Genomic DNA, 22,595 nt, shown 5'->3' on the forward strand with positions numbered 1-22,595 from the left:
CATATCTGGATTTCTCTGAGGCTGTTTGCTCAACCATAAAGTGGGTTGGTCAACTCTGTGGTATCCCCTTCAACCCCACGGGGTTGTTCTGAGGCTCACGTGAGCTCGTGTTAGTAAACACTGAACACATCTGCTGTTATTATAGTGTCAATCAGGAACCAATGGTCTTCTGCCCCGGGCACCAGCTGCTTGGATACCCAGGAGACGAAGCTCAGATTTGAGAAGAGAGAACTGAGGGCTTGTGGATGAGGAGGAGCTTCTCCTCCAGGTCAGAGGACTTCTCTTCCACGAGGGGTGGGATGTGCCGAGCCCAGAAGAGCTGTCAGAGAAAAAAAGGAGATTGACTGTCATGGGCAAGAACATAGTGCTTATTGATGCAGAAATGATAGAAGAATCAACTGTCTGTGTGCAGCCAAACCACTGACCAATAAAAATCAGCCTCAGATTAATTAGAAAGGAGAGCAAAGGAGAAGACACACCCAGTGGCTTCCACCTGGCCTTGTCAGAGGAACCGACAGTGCTGAGAAATAGAAAAGAGGCAGAGAGAGATGCTTTGGGTGGAACTTTGGGAGAAAAGGTGGGAAAGTAATCTTCTTAGTGAGGAGACCAAAAGCCCAATAACCACTTCCCTAGCAAGCAGGCAAGGCCACAAATCTGTAGGTGGAAGCAATCCTGTCCCCCCTCTCCAGAGCCCACACTGTGCCATGCAGGATGATGGATTCAGGAGATGAGTGTGTGCATATACTTAGGAACAAGCACTGTAGATGGTGGATGAGTGGCGAAAGTAGCTTCCATAAAGAAGCATGCTCAAAGGAGGGCCCAGAAACCATCATTTCCATACGGCAACAGTAAGAACCAGGGGGACCTTAGGAAGGAGGAATGGGGGGGAAGGGGAGCCACATCTGGAAAATGGCTTGGTTCTCTTCAGAGCTCCAGGCCGCCTCCTGACGCAGGCCCATCTGAATGGTCGTGATGGCCGCTGACTGAAGGACGTGAAGGGGTACCCAGGGAATGATCAGATGGCAGTGCTCCCTCAGCAGAAGCAGGGCTGGCCCACCCTCCCGCCATTCTGCCCTCTTCACCTTCTCCTGCAACGCAGCCTCAGTGTGACCCCTTTTCTCTCAACATTGCAAGGCCCTGAACAACAGAAGGTGAATTTTTTCCATCATTACCTTGTGAACTGTTTCAGGGCAATAAATCCCTGCATGTTTCCTCAAAGCACTGATGGCCTGATGGCCAAAGCTGTATTCTAAAGCCAGTGCATGTCCAGGATCGCGATCGCCCAGGAAAGATTGCCTTGAGGGAGCGAGAGCCGCTGCCATCTGGAAGAGGAGAGGCAGACAGAATGTGCTGGTGGAAAGGCCATTGGACCGTCTGGACTCAGGATCTGTCCCGCCGCTAACTTCTTCTCGGACAAGCCATTGAACCTCTCCGCGCTTCAGTTTTTTCCTCTGTAAAATGAGCAAAAGGTTAGATTAGCTCAGCCTTAAGGCTCCTTGTAATTCCAATGTCTATACATACATACATGTATACATACGTATACATACGCATACATCTAGGACGTATGCAGTGAAATGACCAAATTTAATTGTAACATGAAGCATTAGCCCACTTTGGAGGTGATAATACATGACCTGTAATGCTTGCCTTGGCAGGTGGGACATGAAGATTTGGTAATGGAAGGGCATGGCAAGACTCCGCCTCCTGGTGAAGAAAGCCAACAGTGAGTCATGGTTTATTTTGTAAAAGAGTCTTGTGACACATTTTTGAAATGCTATTGTTTAGTCTATTAAAAAGCATGTCTGTTGGGGCTGTGTGTGTGTATCGTGGGGGGGTATTTGTGTTGGTGGGTGCTCACTGATGAGCCAATTTGTACTCACGGGCCCACTAACCTAGAGAGGTGGAGGAAGCAGAGGTTTTCCCACATTTGACTAACCCGGAATCAGTATTGTGTTTTAGCGAGGACTTCATGGATCAGGGTGTTCTAACCGGAGCCGGCGAACTTTGGTACTGGTAGAAATAGAAAACAGTGTGCCGTTTTCACTAGACATGCCTGTGTGAAAGCAACCACCTGAGGAGGTGTTGGAAGAGCACTTCCTGAAATTCTATTCACTTAGTCATGTGGTAAGGCTAATCTTTGTTTCGATAACAAAACCTTTACCCAGAGGAACTGATATTAGAAATAGTCCCATTTCTCTTATGTAGCTTCTGATGCAATTCTTGGCATCCTTTCGGTCTTAGTGGAATGCTTTGGCTTTAGAAAAAAGAAGAGAAGAGAGCCCAGGAGGCATATTTTCTTTAATAGGAGGTGAGGTTTTCTCTAGTTAAGCAAGCAAGAAATACTACAGTAGAACAAACTAATATTTTTATGGAGAAAGAGTTAAGATTATTTTCAGATTTCAATGGCCTGAAGTCATTACCGAACATTTTTGGTTCAAATGGATACTCTGAATAGTTTTCATAATTTGTCCAGGATCTTTCAAGAGAAGTCCTCATCTATACGGAGGTTAGTTTTATCCTGTTGTGTGAAAATTTTTTCTTTGATACTCTTCTAAGAAAGAAACAGTCTGCTTCTACAGAATATTTATTCCGTGGAATTGGTTCGTTGTCTTGTGAGTAAAAACCTGGATGTCTTCTCAACAGATTAGATTTTTTTTTTTTAAATCAAGTATAGTTTTCCAAGGGACATTCAGAATCGATCCCGATTTTGTTCCTTTCTTGTCAGATTTGCCTAGGTAGGGTATTGCATCCATGATGGTCTGATAGAATTAATGAAATATTAAGTAAGGATGACAGAGGGAAAATTGAGCCTCATTAGAACCAAAGCAGATTGAGGAAATATTCAAGTTATCCCCATTTCTTTTTCCAATACCCCCCATTGCATTCTAACATCCTGCAGTGATCATACATAACCCCCACCTCCCAAAGTCACAGTCTTTGAGGAAGTTAGGATCTCAAAGAGGGGGATATAGGCCCCAAGAATCAACTACTGTGAGATCTCCTGCAACAGGGGCGGCAAATACTGCGATTTCCTCCAGCTCATGAGAACCACATGAAGTTTGTGGGTCAAAGCTACTGAAGTAATGAACTTTTCCAAGATTCTATACATGTGTCATTCACTCAAGGCGGAGATTAAGCTCCATTGTGTTTGTTTGCGAGTCCATGCTGGATGGATCTTAAAGGTGAGGTCTGGGATGAACTGTTGGCCTCTGTTCGGTGAAGGCCACACAATAGAATACATTGATATGAAGCTTCTTAAAACTCTTACCACTCTCAACCCTCTTTGCCTGGGAAATTTGCGTGTGACCTTGGATCTATAGGTATTAGAAAGTAGGTATAGAGATCAAATGTTCACTGATGTCAAATCATAAAGAAATATATTTTAAAACCATTTTTTGTATACATATAATTTTAATTTCTGTTAATGATGAAAGCAAATTTGCATGCTAATGAGATGGATGTACTTGTTTATTTTTACATTAAGAATCAAATCTTGGCAGAATATCTAATACCTTTCACTGTTGCCACATTCTTTGCAACCCCCTCATTCAGTTATGAGATTGAGACCCACAGTGTAAGAAGCTTTGCATCTGCAAGAGAAAGTACCCTAGGAAAGACTTGACTTTTGAAATTGAACAGATCGATTTGGGCCTTGGACATTTGTCATTGCTGTTGATGAATGCACATGTGGGATTTTAAGATTTGGAGGGGAAAGGCGGCGGGGTGCTGCTTTTTTTTGCTTCATAAAGATCTTTTTTATTTGTTTCATGTTAAATGCAAAAAGGCGAGCCGTGATGATTTGGGGAATTGCTGCTTTCCGATTGTTTTACTTAGTATTTGTCTTCTGTGATCATTCTCTGATTACTCCTCTCTTAGATCTAGCCCAGCAAATCAAGCGAGCTGAGTTTATTACCACATAATTACTTCATTAAAATCTATAGCTTTAATCGTATGGTATGTAGAACACAGACGCAATTGTAAGAACGAATCCAGCTTTCGAGAAGGGGGAGCAGAAATCGGCCTGGAAGTTGTCTGCCCCTGCTCGCCGAAGGTCTGGCCCACAGGTTTTTCCGAGATCTTTCTTGTTCGTTCTTTGAACCATATTATGCTTTGGCACCCCACGTCTGGTTGGCCAGGTGTTGGCTGGGAAGAGTGAATGGATGGGATGATTTGGAAACGAGTTCTCAGCTTAGCTTGTTACTAGGTGAGCTTGGTTTCCTCTCCCCCCTTTCCATGCCTAGGCCTCAGCCTGTTCTCATCTGGGCCCCCCTCCTATTTCTCCCTGAAATAGGAGGCAGGGACAGGGCTTCATGTGGCTTTGTATTTGTAGTGACTTTCATTTCTCTGGTGAATTTTGATTGTTCTCTAACTGGCTTCTTTATGGTTTTTTAAACGTCTGTTTCCTTAATAGCCTTTGTTCCTCCTCCCAGAGCAGCCATGATTTACCAAAATTAGGGATAGGGTCTGAGATTTCCTTAGCACAGGAAGCTTCCTCTTGGCTGAGGCCGAACCCGGGCTCTTCTTCCTTAGCTTATTATTTAGGGATCCAACCTGCACCCTGAGAAAGGTTAGAGCAGGAGGAAGGTATCTGGCACTTGAACCCTGGGCTTTCTAGCCAAGAGGCCCAACCTGTCTCTCTTCTGAGGGATCGTTTACACTCTTAATTCTGTAGTTTTGTTTACAGTTCTATCCCTTGAGGCTATGGTCTCTTCTGATCCTCTCTGAGGAAGATCTGTTCAGATTTGAATGGGACACGGGAGGGGAACTCTGCTATAGGTGCTCCCCGAGTTTTATTGGGATGATTCAGAAGAAAGAACGCAGCCCATTGCTGGACCCAGCCCAGATCTTGATCCCCACGTGCAGCAAGGTGGAATTGTTGTGACTTCAGTTCCTCCTGGGGAGCTCTGTTCCATTAGATTCCTCCTTATTTAAAGGTCTCCCAGCAAAGCCAAGCCCGAAGGACAAGGCAGCCCACTTTTCTGAGTCTAGAAGGAGATCCCAGCCCAGAATCCTCTGGGCTGCCAGCAGCCGTAGCTTGCCACTGGGCCATTGGCACTTCCTGGGATGCCGGCCCCATTCTCCTGCTGAGGATCTCCCAAACTCTGCCTGCCGGGGGCACTGGCTTTGGTTGTGACCTAGCTCTGTGCCCACTCTGGGGCCTGGTGCCTTTTCATGCTCCTTATTGCTGGCTGGCTCCCTTCCTCTCAGATGATACCAACTTCTCTCATATATCCAGAGCATCCTTGGTCACTGCTGTATAGGGCCATAGCTGGTCCCCAGTCCAGGCCCCGAGAGGGAGGCCGTGCATTGACCAAGTACACAGGGACGATAACTAGCAGGCTGGGTCTCACACAGCCCTCCTTCCCTCTCTGCTGAGCCCCTGAGTCATTGGACTTTTAGTTCTGGGGATTCTGTGGTTTTCCATGTTTGAAACTATCTGGGCACGTTGGGGTTCCTTGGGAAGCACCTTAAGATGGTTGAAAGGTCATGGGATGTCTCCCCAAAGCACAGTACAGTTCACAAGCATTTGTTAAGGGCTCTGGCAGAGTGGGCTACAAAGAAAAGCCCCATCTGCCTCTGCCTGCAAGGAGTCTTTGTTCTAAAGGGGGAGAAAGAGGACATTTCAGTTAAGAGAACAAAGCCCATTCCTGTAATGTCCATAAGTTTTTAACTCGGGGCTCTGCCCCTAGGACCAGAGTCTTTGCCACTGTACCAGTTGGTTGCTTGTTAGCGAACTAGCTGCCCCCTGTGCCCTTCCTGCCTTTCCAGGTTTGCACTTTCTCTCGGGCTTAAACCCACCAATAAATATTTTTCTGTCTCCTGGCCAGGGGCTTGAGGTGGGCACTGATCTTAGGAGATTGCAGGAAACTCCAAGACAGGCTATGCCAGGTGGAGGACCAGAGGAGTGGCACTGGGCCAAGGGATTGAGAGAGGCTTTGAGATCACCCAGGACCCCCTCCTTCCTAGAGGAAGGGCCCCAATCCTCACTGGCCGCCCGCTGTTCTGTCCCTCACGGCTCTGGGAGACTCTGGTATGGGTGGAGGAGGCCTTTGGCCTGGCTGACCTCTAGGCCTCCCCCCTCCATTGTCCCAGGCTATAGCTGCTGCTGGGTGCCAGAGGAGGAAACTGAGGCAGATAGCGTGAAGTGATTGGCCCAGGGTCACCCAGTTAGGAAGTGTCTGAGGTGGGATTTGAACTTCCTATCTCCAAGCTCAGTGCCCTGTGCACTCTAGCTGCTCCTAACACATGTAGGCAAATAAGAAAATAGATGGGGAGACATTTTTTATGAAGTGATGAAGTGCTTACATTCCTCCTAGCTTCTTTTGTCTTAATTTCAGCTTGCTTTCTTTTTTTTTAACTGATAATAAATCATAAATTTATTTCAAAACAATTCTTTGGTATATATATAATTTTACCATTTATTCAAGATGAAAGCAATTTGCATACTAATGAGATAGATGTGTATACTTATTTCTTTTTTTTTTATTTCCATAGTGTTTTATTTTTCCAATGTCATGTAAAGATAGTTTTCAATATTCATTTTTGTAAGACTGTTTCAAAAAATTTTTCTCCCTCCCTCCTTTCCTTTCCCTTCCCCAAGACAGCAACCAATCTGATGTAGTTTATACATGTACAAGTCTTTTAAACGTATTTGGCTTCATGTTTCAGGCCACTTTAGTTCTTCCTAATTCCTTTCTCCTTTGGGTCTGCTCTTCAATCCTAGAACCCCTGGCTTTTCATTCTAAGAGACCTCTTGGTACATCCCTGGCAGTGCCCTGTCCTAAGAGAAGCTCTTCTCACTCTTCTCATTGGGTCTCCCAACCCTGTCCTGGTGGCGTGTGCTTCCTATTAGTCTGTTCTATTTAGGCTTGAAGTTCTTCAAGGCAAAAATTATTCTTTTGATCAGTTTTATAATATATTTCATGGATACTTCCTAAACACAGTCATCTCTAAATTATTTTTGATCCACTACTTTCATTTATGTCATTATCTCCAGAATACAAATTTTGATAGTGTTCTCTAACTGGTCTTTAGATACAGAGTTCTAAGAGAGTATTGTCCCTGGGAAGCAGCATTGATGGGGGCATCCCATTGGTAATCTTGCACAAAGAAAGCCGTTGCTTTCAAGCCTTCCCTCCTCCCACCCCCAACCCCCTCCAGTTTGCAGCTTTCACAAAGTTAGATCTGGAAGAGACCTCAAGGCCATCCATCTGGTCCAACCTCCGTATATTATGGGGAGGAAGTGAAGGCCCAGAGACTCCTAGGGAGAGGATCAGTACAACCGCAAGATCAAAAGCTGAAAGGGACCTTCAAGGCCATCAGCCTTGTTTCATAAAGGAAAAAAAAAAAACTATCTCCAATGCCAGCCTCCTCCATGCCAAGCCAAGGCCTTTTCCCCACTGTACGTAGATCTCTGGCATCTTTGAAAAAGCCCCCAATGGGCTCTTCCTCTTTCCTTTTTAATCAGATTTACTAAGGGTTTGTCTATTTTGTTGCTTTTTTCATAGAACCAACTCTTAGTTTTATTAATTAATTCAGTAGTTTTTTTACTTTCAATTTTATTGATCTCTCCTTTTATTTTTAGAATTTCAAGTTTAGTGTTTGACTGGGAATTTTAAATTTCTTCCTTTTCTAGCATTTTTAGTTCCAAGCCCAATTTATTGACCTTGTCTTTTTCTGTTTTATGCAAGTAGGTCTCTAGAGAGATGAAATTTCCCCTTATTACTGCTTTGGCTGCATCCTACACATTTTGGTATGACGTCTCATTATTGTCATTTTCTTTGGTGAAGTTATTAATTATATCTCTGATTTGCTGTTTCACCCAATCATTCTTTAGTATGAGATTATTTATTTCCAATTATTATTTGGTCTATTTTCCCCTGGCTTTTTGTTGAATGTAATTTTCATTGCATCGTGGTCTGAAAAGGATGCATTTACTATTTCTGCCTTACTACATTTGAGCTTGAGGTTTTTATGTCCTAATATATTGTCAGTTTTTGTATAGGTTCCATGAACTGTTGAGAAGAAAGTGTACTCCTTTCTGTCTCCATTTTAGTTTTCTCCAGAGATCTGTCTTATCTAACTTTTTTAGTATTCTATTTACTTCTTTGACTTCGTTTTTATTTATTTTGTGGTTTGATTTATCTAATTCTGAGAGTGCAAGGTTGAGATCTCCCACTATTATAGTTTTGCTGTCTATTTCTTCTTGCAGCTCTTTTAATTTCTCTTTTAAGAATTTAGATGCTACACCACTTGGTGCATATATATTTAATATTGATATTGTTTCATTGTCTATGCTACCCTTTAGCAAGATATAGTGCCCTTCCTTATCCTCTTAATTAGATCAATTTTTGCTTTTGCTTGATCTGAGATCAGGATGGCTACCCCTGCTTTTTTGACTTCACCTGAAGCATAGTAGATTCTGCTCCAACTTTTTACCTTTACTCTGTATGTATCTCCCTACTTCGGGTGTTATAGGGGTTATAGGGTTATATTCGGGTTATAGGAAACCCAATGGGCTCTTCACATATCGTCAATGTAGAGTCTCCATTAGTGAAGCCAGAGAATTATTGGAGAATTAGGGGAATGTCCACAGTTGAAGAATAGTGCTCCGTTCGTTCTAACCCACTTTTGTAGGTGATGGGCTTTCATTTAAAGTAGTAAGAATAGTTAGTTAAGTACATGATGCCTGTATTAGAAAAGTACAGTTAAATAAGCTTTTGTTACACATTTTGTTAGTTTTTTTAAAGGAGTTACTGTTATTTTTTAAAGGAGTAAGTCATGTCTACTGATGAAGTATCTGCTATGAATAACATCATTCAAAAGGTGACTTCCAGGTTTTTGATTATGTTTTGGGCACTTTTAGGAATTGATATATATTGTTTTGACATAACATTTACTCTCCCCATACAGTATATGCAATCCTACCATTAAAATACATCCATGTACCAACAATCAGTTATAACAACATTAGTCAGCATAATAATTTACAAAAGTAAAATTCTTTCCTTAACAGAAAGGAAGTATGCTTTCCAGGAGTCACCTGTAATCTCTATTGGTCATTGTATTAGCATTGTATTGGACTTGAAAGGTTTTGTTTTGTTTTGTTTTACTAGATTCATTATCAAAGTTATCTAAAATGGTTTGGGAAACCTGAAATGAAATTGTAGTGAATGCCTGCAGTACCTGCTCCAGACTTTTTCCCTCTCTCCTCGAGTTGCCGATCTTTGTCATCTGGGTCTTCCCTTCATTCCTAACCTGCTAACTTTCATTTCCTGTTTCGTGAGGGGAGAGGAGGCCAGGGGGAGCTTCTGCAAAGCCTTTCCTCAGCACCTCAGACTAGTAGTATGGATGGCTCTCTAAGTCTCCTTCTCTCTGCTTTCCTGATCCCATTTTCCAACACCCTTCCCCACTTCTTTGGGACCATGTGTCATCAATTACCCCCTGAAAACCTGCTTATCCTCTGCCCTAATTTCCTTCACCTATTCCCCTAATCTGCTTTCTTTCCTGCTCTTCATTTATCCACACTTGCCAAGACCTAGTGTTTCTGTAATGTCAGATGCGGTTGTCCTTTCTTTTGCTTCCATTATTCCCCTTCTTCTGGCCTGTTATAACTCTTGTCTCCCACAGAGGCAGCCAACTCTGTTCCCCTCTCCTTACCTCAGTTTAGTATCCATAATACTAACAGATGAATCATCTTTTTTTCTTTTTCTTTTTTTAATTAAAGCTTTTTTTTACAAAACACATGCATGGGTAATTTTTCAACATTGCCCCTTGCAAAGCCTTCTGTTCCAACTTTTCCCTTCCTTCCCCTTCCCCCCTCCTCTAGATGGCAGGTAATCCAATACATGTTACATATGTTAAAATATATGATAAATCCAATATATGTATACATATTTATACAGTTCTCTTGCTGCACAAGAAAAATCAGATCAAGAAGGAAAAAACCGAGAAAGAAAACAAAATGAAAGCAAATAACAGAAAGAACGAAAACGCTATGTCGTGGAACATACTCAGTTCCCACAGTCTTCTCTCTGGGCATAGATGAACTTTCTTCTTCACAAGATTATTGGAACTGATATGAATCATCTCATTGTTGGAAAGAGCCACATTCATCAGAATTGATCATCGTATAATCTTGTTGCCCTGTACAGTGATCTCCTGGTAGCAGATGAATCTTTTAAAAACATAGCTCTGTTAATGTTACTCTCATTGTTCAATGATTCTCGTTTGCTTCCCAGTTGACACCTGAGCTCTTTAGGCTGACATTCAGGACTTGCCACAGCTTCCTTCTCAGCCTTATCTCTACTCTCCCTCTTTCATATGCTCAGACTAAATGTGTTTCCTAAATTTTCCTAGTCTCTGTCCCTTTTCTCTTGCCCAATTCTATATACTTCCCCTCTTATCTTGCCTGGTTTTTAAGGAACCCCTTTAGCTTCCTCTGAGAAACCCTCCCTCAGTTCCTTGATTTTGTACACATCATGTAAAATGTGAGTTATTCATATACTTTAACATATTTAACATGTATGGGACTACCTGCCATCTAGGGGAAGGAAGGGAAAAGTTGGAATAGAAGTTTTTGCAAGGGTCAATGCTGAAAAATTACCCATGTATGTGTTTCGTCAATAGAAAGCTCTAATATAAAAAAAAAAAAGTTAGACGCCAAGTCAAACAAAAAAAAAAAATTGTGAGTTGCTGTTTTCTGTGGATGTCTTCACATCCTCCCTGATTGCAAACCCCTTGTCAGAGATCATGTCTTGCTTATTTAAACCTTGTACCCCCTCCTGCTTCTAACCCCTCTCTTTTCCATAAGAATATATACCTTGCTAAATCTAGCACACTAATAACCCTGTTCAAATTATTTTCTAAAAAAAATAAAAGGAAATGAGGTTAGTCCGGTATGAACTATTTTGAGGAACATATATTATTCTCACTGTTTCCGTTTCTAATACTCCCATACCTCTCCTTTAATGAGATATGCCAGAATTTTGCCAGTCATTGACTTTAGTAGTAGATACTCAGTGAATATTTGTCTAGTTGAATTTACTCTATATATCTAGCTCTGATCTCCTGAGCTTCGGTCTTACGTTACCAACTCCCTGCCAGACATTTTGACCTAGAGTTGAGAGTGAAGGGACTAGTTGTAGTATTAGGAAAGCTTTGCAACCAGGTGTAGTAGTGAGGATCCATGGTGCAGTGGGAGGTTGGCCGGACCTGCCCTCCTGGCCCAGATCCACCAAGGACCAGTTGGGTGATCTGGAGCCCCTTAGCATCCATCTCTTCACTTTGTAAGGAGCACATGGCTCATGCCCTGGCGATGCTGGGGAATTTAGGGCCAGAGTTTGAGGCCTGGCTGTGTCCTCTACATCCTATGGGGTCTTGGACCAGTAACTCTAGCTCTCTGTGCCCCAGTTTCCCCTTTTGAAAAATGAAGGGTTTTTTTTTTCTCATAGCCACCTCTAGTTCTAAGATGTTTGATTCTAAGTGTTTGCTAAGTTTAACTCTTCTGCCTATTAATAGATTTTTATTTGTTACAAATTGCCACTTAGTGTACTATAGAAATCTTGCATATTTTAGTCCTTTGGGCGTTCTTCACAGTCTGAAATCTCTAATATGGTGGGTGTTGGAGAGAAGAGCCTTTATTGCTTGTGCTTCATTGCTTATCCCCTTTCCAAGTCATGATTGTTAACTGGGAGCATCATCCAAGACTCAGTACTGGATGTTCTTCTCTTCTCCTCCTGTATTATTTCACTTGGTGATCTTAGCTTCTGTGATTTTACCTGTCACCTCTATATGTGCTTGATTCTCAGCCCTAACCTCCCTTCCGACCCTCCCTTCTTTTATCTCCAACTGCCTTTTGGAGAACTTGAACTGGATGTCCAGTAGACATCTGAAATCCCAAACGGGTATCCTAAACAAAACTTATGATCTCGCCCCTCGCTCTAAACCTCTTCCTCACAATCCTGTTGCTATTGAGAGTATTAGCATCCAGTCATCTAGACGCTACGTCCGGTCAGTCATCAGGCCAGCTTCCATAATATATGCCCCTTTATGGCCTCTGACACTGCTCCTATCTGAGGGCAGCCCTCATCACTTCTCATCTGGATAGTAACTACTGAGAGTGGGGCTGAGGGTCTGCTTGATTCTATTCTCTCCCCACTCTAATCCAACCTCAGGTCAGCCACCAGAGTGATCTCTCGAAGCTCAGATCTGACCCTTTTGTCTTCTTTTAATCAGCTACAATCCTGTCTCCTCCAGGATCACATATAAACCCCTCTCTTTGGCTTTAAAACCCTCTAGAATTTATCTCCTTTCCAGTCTTTTTATTCCTTACTCTCTCCAACTCTTCTGCCTCTCACATGTACTCTGATGAATTATACCTTATTGTTCTTCAAATTATACTCTTTTTCTTATCTCTAAGCATTTTAAGAATTTTTGTAAATCAAAATTTTATTTAATTTTTTTTCTCAACAGTATTTTTCAAATTACATGCAAAGATAGTTTTCAGCATTCATTTCTGTAAATTTTTTTCTTCCTCCCTTTCTTATTCCCCTTTCCCTAAGTCAACCAGCAGTCTGATATCGTTTATAAATGTACAATCATATAAGCATATATCTATATTTGTTGTGTTATAAAGAAAAATCAGAACAAATAGGGGGAAAAAAATCACAAGAAAGAAAAAGTAATCCCCTTCCCCTAAAAATAAAAGATGAAAATACTAGGTTTTAATCCTCAATCAGCCTCCATATATCTCCCTCTAGATGTAGAATCCGTTTTCCATCCCAAGTCTATTAGAATTGTCCTGAATCACCACATTGTTGAGAAGAGCCAAGTCTATCTTAGTCGATCATCATATAATCTTGATGTTACAATGTACAGTGTTCTCCTGGTTCTTCTCGCTTCATTCAGCTTCAGTTCGCACAAGTCTTTCTAGGCTTTTCAGAAATCAGCCTGCTCTTCACTTCTTCTTATAGCACAGTAATTTTCCATCACATTCATGTATCTAGACACTTTCTCTGACTCTCTCTGATTGGCTTTCCCTTCGAGTGTACTTCTAGCTTCCTTCAACACCAATTAAAATCCCATCCTCTGCAAAGATCCTTTCTTCATCTCTTCATTCTAGTGCCTTCCCTGTCTGGATTATTTCCATTTTATCCTGGCTGTATCTCATCTCTACATAATTGTTTACATGTTGTCTCCCCAGAATAATGAGCCACTTATGGGATATTTAGCTTTTCTTTGTCTCTCTAATGCTTAGCATAGTGCCTGGCATATAGTAAGTGCTTAATAGATGCTTCCTGACTGGCTAACTGATAAAATATCTGTACCTGACTTCCTTTGACTCCTAACTAAAATCCCATCCTCTAAGAAGTCTCCCCCAATCTCTCTTAATTCTAAGGTTAGTTCCTATTTATCACACATAGAACTTGCTTTGTAGATATTTGCTTGAATATTGTCTTCCCTTAGATTATAAACTCCTTGAGAGACAGGGACTGCCTTTTGCCTCTTTTTTATCCCCAGTACTTAGCAGTTTTGGACACATAGAAGGCACTTGACAAATGTTGACTGATTGCCAGCCCAGGAGGTTCCTCCTTCTGTTCAGATCTTCCTTTGTGTTCAGACGCCCGCACAGCCCGCTCCAAGGAGGGTTGAGGTGGGCTTTAAGAGCAGCTAAAGGCACATCTTCCTGACAGCCACCTCTGTGCACACACAAACACAGTAACCTAGCAGCTGCCTTCCTTTCATTTCATCTGGGTGACAGTCTTGGAAGAGACCCCATGAAATGGACAGGTTTTGGAAGCTGGCTCTGATTCTTTTTGCAAGGGAATCCATGTTTTGGATCCTTTCCCACTGTGAAATCCTTCACTCGTTGGGGTGATTGAAAGCAAACCAAGAGCAGGTACCACTTCTTCACGAAGCCTTTCCATTTAGCTGCATCCCCACCTTCACGTTCTCCATGGGACTTCCCCTCTTCCCATAGGTTTCCCCCAAAGGTCCCTAGTAAGGTTCCCTCAGTTTATAGACATGGACAGAGCCAGCCTCTGAGGCAGGGGACAACAGCTTTTGCACCCAGTCCCTCCTCTCCACGGCTGCCTCCTTTGAGGTCTTCATACCCTTCCACGTGGATTATTGCAGGTGCCTCCTTCTTGATCTCTTTGCCTCTCTTCTCTCCCCTCCAGTTCATCCAGCACTCCACTATCCAATCTCCAGTCTGACTCTCCCAGCTCCAGGGTTTTCCTTTTGCCATTGAGATAAAATACAGACTCTTCTTAGCTTGTTAAAGCCTTGTCTGTACACCCCGACTTTCCCACTGGCCTCCTCCCTTCTCATGCTCGTTGAAGTTTTCCGTTGGCTTGCTTGGAGGCCTAGAATGCATACCTTCCTTTCCTCCATCTCACCCAGTCTCTGGCTTCCCTTCCACTCTGGTGCCATTCAGGCACCCTCTTCTACGTAAAGCCTTTGCTGAGTCCAACTGCTAGTGATTTTATTTTCTTTCATCAAACTTTATTATATAGAGCATGGATCTCAGGATATGTAAAGTATAATGGAAAAGCAAAATATACCGATAAAATTTTTTTTAACATTATTAAGTACAATAATATAAAATGGCTGAAGCAGAACGCTCATATGTGATCTTAGTGAAAATTTACAGATGACATGACCCTGAATAATGACCAAGAAAGTTGGGGGCCCATGCCTCAGAATTGCAGTCAGAAGTCCAAAGGTGATAAGAAAGGTTCCCCCAATAGCCTTCCAACACGACCAGAGATGGGTCTGAAATGAGTATGTTTGTATGTCTGTGTCTAGAGGCATTAAGAGAAGAGGCTGGCCTCAACAGAACCCAGCCCAAGGTGCCAGAGCCCAGTTCTCATTGAGGGTGGGCTGGCTCTGAAAATCCAGCATTCTGAACTTCATAAGTCTGGGGGTGCTAATTTCATTTTCCTTAACTGCATCCATTTATTAAAATGGAATCTTCCCTTCTGTTTTTAATTGGGGTGAATTTGGTTGGGAAGAATAAGTTAGCCAAGAGTGTTACCTGCAAAAAACCACTGAGAATTTTTTTTTTTTAATGCACTGACTCGAACAGAAAGGAGCATAGATAAGGAGGACAATTTTGAAAATTAAATCAAGTATGGGCTGGATTGCTTAAAGTAAACAATGTGAAATGGAGATTCAAGGTATCAAACAGGCTTCTTGTAGGGTGTTGAGTTGTGTATATAGAATTATCCATTGTTTAACTTTAAAAATTAAGAAATTTAAATCAAAACAAATAATGTATAATGTAAATATTTGTTTGCATATTCTCTTACTTTGTAAGTTCTTTTAGAACTTGTTTATGTGCTTAATACCTAGCATAATACATTGCTAATATGTAATAAAGGTCAAATTGAGTGGAAAAGAACCAGCGGATTTACTAAGGATTCTTTAATCTGTTTTATGCTTGTATAAATAAAAACATGCATACACGTTCAGTATAATTTTAGCTAGCTTCCAACATAAGTAGGATAGAGCTTGAGCCTTTAGTCAGAGAGACCTGAGTTCAAATGCAACGTAAACGCTAACTAGTGGTAGGACTCTGGGCACCAGGTCACTTAACCTCTGCCTGCCTTAGTTTCCTCAAGAGTAGAATGAGGCTAATAATAACCCCTCCCTGGCAGGTTCGTGAGCATCAGGTGAGATATTTGTAAAGCGCTTTGAGCAGGTCCTGGCAGTGGTAGATGCTCTATTAATGTTAGCCATTAGTATTGATGCTAGTATTATTCTCTCTCTAATACAGAGGCTTTTTGCCAGGATTGTCTTATTCCTTTTTTGGGCAGTGATCCAAACAGCTGCACTTAGACAAGCCTAGCATTTCTACCAGATCTGGTGGCAGCTCATCTGGCCATCCTGCCTCCGTTCTCGGCTTAGGTGGCACCTGTGATCCAATCCTGCCTTCTTTACTTCGGAGCTGAGGGATTCTGGGCAAGTCACCCGACTATAGCAGGCAGTAGCCAGAGCTTCAGCTTCTTGGGGACGTCCTGCAAGTTACTGGAAATAATGTATGTAGAGCTTTCAGACCTTCACAGTTCAATATAAGTGGTTACTCTTACTGTGGGCACGCCAGGGACAGCGTTATTGCCCATTGTACTTGGAGCAGACTTTCTTATAGGTTTATGCCCGCTCATCGTTTACCACTTGACTCAGTCAGCAAGCATTGACTGGTACCTACTAAGTGCCAGGCATTAGTCAGACAATGGCATTGCAAACAAAAGAGAAACCTCATCTCCCCTTAGCTGGTCTCCTATAGGTAGACATGATAAACAGGGCCTAATAGAGGAAAGGTTCTTGTATACGGTGACTGAGTCTTTAAAGACCTACAATACTACTGCTAGTAGCACTAAAAAGGATTTGTATAGGGCTTTAAGTTTTGCCAAGCCCTTTACTGATATTTCTTTTTATCTTCACTGAATTCTTGCCTAAGTGATTGCTAATGTTATTCCCATTTTACAGATTAGGAAATTGAGGGAGACTGAGATTCAGGATCCCACTACTAAGTATCTGAGGCAGCACTGAAGTCCAGACTTTGGGACTTAAGGCCGGGCTTTGTAGAGTGTGCTGCCCAGCTGCCTCATCCTCCTGGCAGGCAGAGGGACCAAGATGTGTTATGTTATGAACAGCAAAAGGTGTTTGATTGAACCACATTGTACAGGAAATGGCAGTGAAATGGAATAGGTGGGAAAAGAAGGGGGGGGCAGATTGTGGGGCTTTCGATTGTCAGAGTTGATATTTTGTGCTAGGAGAAAGACAGGGCAACTTTGGTGGCCACGGGCCGCCAAGCTGGGACAGTGATGCCCACTGAGGGCCCGAGGCAGGGGGAAAGGACAGGGCCGGGCAGCCGAGGAGAGACCTGGAAAGAAGGAAGTGAGGATGGCTTTGGGCAGCCCCCTGACTGCCGGGGAGCCTTGTGGCCCATTTCTCCTGTGGTTTTGTTGCATTTCCTCATCTGAGTCTCAAGATCACTCGGAGGTGAGCTTCCCCAAAGCTTGTGGCCCATTTCACTTTTTGGGATTTACGGTTGTCACCTCTGTACACTGGGTGGCTGGCCCATCCGGTGCTCGGAGAGCATCCTTGTCCGGGAGTGAGCTAGCCCAGGAGACCCAGTCGGGGCAGAAGGCAATATGGAGCTGCCCCTCCTGACAGTTTTCTCAGAAAATTCTCGGGCTTCCTTTTTGGAGGCTATTCCCAGGGGCAGGGAGCGGCTCCCACCTGGACAAGCCTCAGAAACCACCTTGGGGCCCACCAAAGCTGACCTGGAGCTGCTTTTTGTTACTGTCTTGGTTTGGACTGGGAAGGGAACATTAGGAGTAGCAGAAGTCCAGGCTGGTCCTGCTGGCCTAATGCCTCTGTGGGCAGGCTCTGGGCTCCCTGGCCTAATCCCCATCCCCACCTGGGAGCCCCAGGTTTCAGCTCAGGGGCAGTGCTGTGGAACTCTGGGGCTTTGGGGGTGTAGCAATGGCAGCAGCAGCAGCAGGAACTCTAGCAGCAGCAGAGACTCTAGCAGCAGCAGCAGCAGAGACTCTAGCAGCAGCAACAGCAGGAGCTCTAGCAGCAGCAGCAGCAGCAGCAAGGGTTCTAGCAGCAGCAGCAGTAGCAGGAACTCTAACAGCAGCAGCAGCAGCAGCAGGGGCTCTAGAAGCAGCAGCAGCTGCAGGAGGTGCAACAGCAGAGGGTGCAGCAGCAGCAGCAGCAGTAGCAACAGCAGCAGCCCCAGCCCCAGCCCTCTTCTCCTCCTCCTCCCTCCCTCCCCCGCCGCCTGCCTCTTCTCCCTCCCCTTCTCCCTTGATTGACAAACCTGCCCGGGGTCACATGACAGGCCTCTATTTGAAGGTCACCACCAGCCTGCTTCCTTTAGAGAGACAGAGGGGGAGAGCGAGAGCAGAGGGAAGGCGAGAGTGCGAGAGGGAGAGGAGAGGAGTGTGTGAGAGAGAGAGAGAGGGAGAGAGAGAGGGAGAGGCAGGCAGGAGAGGCGAGGCAGGCAGGCGGCGGCCGCGGGCAGCAGAGGCGGGCAGGCGGGCAGGCGGGCAGGCAGCAGGCGAGGAGGGTGCCCACGCCAAGATGGCCGACAGAGCCTCTGCTGCCTTGTGAGCAACCGAGCCCAGGGAGCCAGCCCCAAGGACAAAAGGGAGCCAGCCGCCGCCAGTGCCGCCGCCGGGCCAGCGCTTCCCAGGCCCTGCTCGGCCCCTGCTGCTGGATGCTGCACGCCGCCGGGGGCTGGATTTCTGTAAGCACTGCTGCACTTTACCAGGTGGGTCCAGGGCAGGCGGACAGCCCGTGCAGGGGCCGGGCCTCTGGCTGCCCCTGCCCACGGCCTAACCCCCCCCCCCCCCTCCTCACCTCCCCAAGGTAGGGTGCTGGGGGCTGGGGAGGAGGCCCAGGCTGGAGGGAGGGAGGGGACCGAGGAGGAGGAGGAGCAGGGAGGAAGCCGCCAGCTCGCTGTAGCATTTCGGAATTGAATAGGGCCTGGGCAAAATGGAGCTTTCGCCGGGGAAGTGATGGCATTTTTAAAGGGTTTTGTGCAAATGACTTGTGTCTGTTGTCCAAACACAGGGGGAGTTGACGGATGAAAATCTGGTAATTGAAAAGGGATTTGACAAAATTCCCCCTCCCCCCCTTAAATCTGCTGCAAAAATTTGCATAAATATAAATGGCTTTGCATTCTTTCTGCTGCTAAGGCCGACAAAGGAGGAGGGAGGCAGCCGGAGCAGGCAAAGCCTTCTCTCTAACCCCCCCCCTCCCCTTTTTACCAGGCCCTCCTTCCTAGAGGGATGGAAACCTCAAAGACGATTGGGGGGGGGGGGTGAAGTGGCGGGGGGCGGGGGAGGGGAGGTTGTTTTTGAAACCTAAGGTTGGAGCCCAATGAAGGAATCGGCAAGGTTTGGCTTTGGAGACTGAGAGCTTGAAACCAGCCTCCTGTGTGTTTGTGGTGTGTGTGTGTGTGTGTGTGTGTGTGTGTGTGTGTACGTACATACGTACATACGTACATGCCCCACAGCTTGCCTGCCTCCTGCTTTCATTTTCTGCTCAAAAAGGTGCCACCAGATGCGCTTTTATTTCCACCGTGGTTTGAAATAAATGCCATGTCTTGTCTGTGTGCTGTTTTGAGGTACAAATCGCTTGTCCTGCATCGAAATGCCCTCTCTATTCATCCGTTTCTCTGGGTTAGTTTCAGGGCCTCCTCCATTTCCTACCAGAATAAGTGGTTTAGATTCAATTATGCGCTGGAATTATGATGGGGGGTTTTCTTTCTATGGCATAGATCTCCGTGTGCGGTAACTAACTCATTTTGACCATGCAGCCATCCGGGAACGGTTTGGGGGCTCGGATGAATAATTAGGTATATATGTGGTTGTCAGTGTCCGTTGAAATTGTGCATTGCCTGAAGTTTAAATTCCATTGGTCTTAATGCCGTATTCTAGCGGGAGGATTAAAAAAAAAAACCTGAAAACTCGCTTTCTGGGAGCAGCCTCCCCCTATCATTGTGAGAGTGTGATGTAATGCTCCTTCCTCTGTCTGGTGGGCTGAGAGAGGATTATAGTTTTGTGCTGTGGCAGTGAGAAGGCCCCCAACCCCCATAGCAACACATCCCAGCTTCCGAGAGGTCTTATTCCCCGGTGTTTATGTATTTGTAGCCTACTGATTTATGCAGTGACACATTTCTTGAGAGGAGAGTGAGAGAGACTGTTAATCTAAATCTGTTAACAAAGCGGAAATTAGATTTAGAAATATATATCTTTAAAGGATGCAACCAGACTGAATTGTCCGAGTCAAATTGTTTATATAGGCACAGACTGCGTACTAGAGCTGATAGATTGGGAATTACATTTTTACATTTTTTAGGCTTTTCTTTAAATTTAGTTAGGATGTTATTGTTGGGACTGAAAACATTATCGTTGGGACTGAAAACATTAACAGAAGAGGAGAAAAATGTTGGAATGTTAAAAAAAAAAAAAAAATTGACAGCCTGTGGAAGGAAAAGGGTGTGTAGTGATTTCAAAAGAAGCTTTATTCAGTTAGAATGGGTTGGCCTCCTTGTGTAGAAAATGGTTTACCTCTTTGACAGAGTCGTTTATGGATGGATGCAGTTATATGTTAATGATAGGCTTTCCATTTGATTTTCACCAAAAATTAAAAGAATTAAAGCTCCCTAAATTGATGGGTTTTTCCATCCTTTTATTAGCAGTAGTAAAGGAAGGAATGACTTTTGGTTTTGATGTTGTGAATATTCTACCATTTTCATTTCCATCACATTGGAAATAATAATGGGGATCTTATATCATACCCAGGTACTCTGCAACCATCTTGGCTCATTCTTCTTGACTATGGTCTCTCTGGAGAAAAAGAAACGACAAATAAAAATGGGAGAGAAGACTGTGTTATGGACAAAACAGGACTGTAATTTTTATGTCTTTGAAAATGAAAGTACTTATTTGGGGATAATCTCTTGCTGAATGCATAGAGTATTGGAGTATGAGTTTATGAGGGAAATGGTGCACTATTTGAGGTTTAATTGGGGGCGGGGATGTTTTATCTTTTTCTTGCTTTGTGCAGTACGCAAACAGTCGGATGTCAGGTTAATTTAGTTTGTTGTTTTGAATTAAGAGCCAGGGATGCTTGCTCTTTGGACAGAAAAAAAAGGAACAGGAAATTGAAAATTATCATACTAGGGTACAAATTTAGGATAGCACACTCAGAAATAACAAAATACATTGTTTTGTCCAGCTATTTATCATAATTTTTTTTTCCTTTCAGTAGAGGCTTCTTGAATATTAAAAAAATAAGGTTGTTTAATTGCCACTAGGTTCTTAGTAAAAAACACTTGAAATCTTTTGATTGTGAGTAGTTGCAGAACAGGAGCTGCCATTTTGGATCTTTTTCTGTACACAAATCCTGTTGGCAAAATTTTAAGAGTGTGATTCCAAGGTATTTGAAAACGGGTGATGGATGGTTATGTGCACATGAACTATTTAAATGTACCATTTTCTTTTTTCTCCTTAGAGAATGGTTATCTTGAGGTGTAAGCCAAAGGCTTGAAATTTGTTAATGTTAATAATTGAGGCAGATGACATCCTGAAGAATTACATTAAAAGTATAGATGATGAGATTTTGGAAAACTGGATATTCACTGTGTTTTAAAAACTATTGAAGATGCTAATTTCTCTTGTTATTCTTTTAGTATCCTGCACAGCCAAATTCCTTATATTTAATCCTGGGATGATTATTGGATTGGTATTCAAAAAAATACCTGGTATTGATGGTGATTTCTTAGACATAAATGATGGTGTCAGATATTAAACTTAAAATATTTCAGAAAAATCTCCTTCCACTAGCAAATGACACTTAAATCTGCAGTATTTTAGAAGAAATTGTTTTTACTCCTAGTTGAAATGTATTGTCAATTGAACTAGTTTCTGGTCTGGCTTTGAATGAAGTTTTATATTGGCCCTTTATTATCCTGTGGTGCTATAAAGTTAGTACTTTAAGAATAAGTTTAGAATATTGAAGAAAAGGCTTGTGTCTGAGAGGACTTATATGCAAAAATAGGCAAATAAGGAAGCTCCTATTGTAAGATAGCCTCGGGTATATTGTACTTTACTCTTGGATAGGTCTATGCTATAATCATTTCACGGGGCCACCCATGCCCACCCATCCTGGAAGGGGTAAGTGGTGGAAAAAAATGAATGGATCCCTGCCTCTTATTCATTGTATGAATTTGGACATGTCACTTGACTTCTTTTGGACCTTCAGTTTCCTTATTTGTGAAATGATGTGCTCAAACTAAAGGGTCATTAAGGTTCCTTTCAGGTCTGTATGTCACAAGCATTGATTTCATCCATGTGGGCACATTTCTTCCACCTTCCAATAAGGTTACTTTCTACTGGGTGGGCACACCTTTCATGCTGCTAAGTCAGCCCAGCCGAGAGTGAATCCCAAAGCAGGATGGGTTTTGTTGTTGTTGGGGAAGGCTGGGGAGAAGGAGGCTTGCTGTACTTGGAAGCCTCAGGAAGTGGCCTTGGAGCCGAGCCTTGCAGGAAGCAAGAGATGAGCTACACAGGTATATGGCAGGGGAAGGTCACGGCCAAGAAATGACAAGGTTCGGTGGAACGGAAGAGTGAGGAGGGATGATCCATATGTAATCAATTGTGAATCATGGGTTGAAGGCAGATTGTTTTGAATTCCAATCCAACAAGACTTAGCAATTGATTGCAGAGGCAGTAGGGAGCCAGGGAAGCTTCTTGAGTGTAATAGTCGCTGGTCATGCCAATGTTTTAGGAATGTCAATATGGCTTCCTTGAGGATTGATTGAGGAGGCAGAAGTCTCAGTATAGGAATTAAATTTAGGAAATAGTTCAGAAGAAAGGCAATGAAAGTTTGTATCAGAAGTGACTGTAGCATGGGTAGAGAAAGAGGGATGAGATAAAAGAGGGTGTGTGGGGGGGATAGGATCACTAAGACTTGACAACTAGCTAATTGGCTCAAGGGATGACAGATGAAGGAAGAAGAGAAGGTACTTCTGAGGCCTGAGGCCTAAGTAGAAGCATAGTGATTTCCTAACA

General features: G+C 43.5%; 1 protein-coding gene across 5 annotated transcripts in view; it reads left to right on the forward strand.

Annotated features, from left to right (window-relative positions):
* The window catches only part of TNRC6B (trinucleotide repeat containing adaptor 6B), a 220,184-nt gene that overhangs the window by 53,284 nt on the left and 144,305 nt on the right, over positions 1-22,595 (forward strand). For 3 of the 5 annotated variants that reach the window (XM_051962078.1, XM_051962077.1, XM_051962083.1), the window contains one exon: positions 1,656-1,723. The exons of 1 other annotated variant lie outside the window; for it this stretch is intronic. In XM_051962078.1, coding sequence (XP_051818038.1) covers positions 1,656-1,723 — 68 coding nt within the window. Of the gene's footprint in view, positions 1-1,655; positions 1,724-18,187; positions 18,287-22,595 lie in introns of those variants that run through there. One more of the 5 variants, XM_051962080.1, reaches the window with a different exon arrangement.

This window comes from Antechinus flavipes, chromosome 5 (genome assembly GCF_016432865.1).
Source record: "Antechinus flavipes isolate AdamAnt ecotype Samford, QLD, Australia chromosome 5, AdamAnt_v2, whole genome shotgun sequence".
Taxonomy (NCBI): domain Eukaryota; kingdom Metazoa; phylum Chordata; class Mammalia; order Dasyuromorphia; family Dasyuridae; genus Antechinus; species Antechinus flavipes.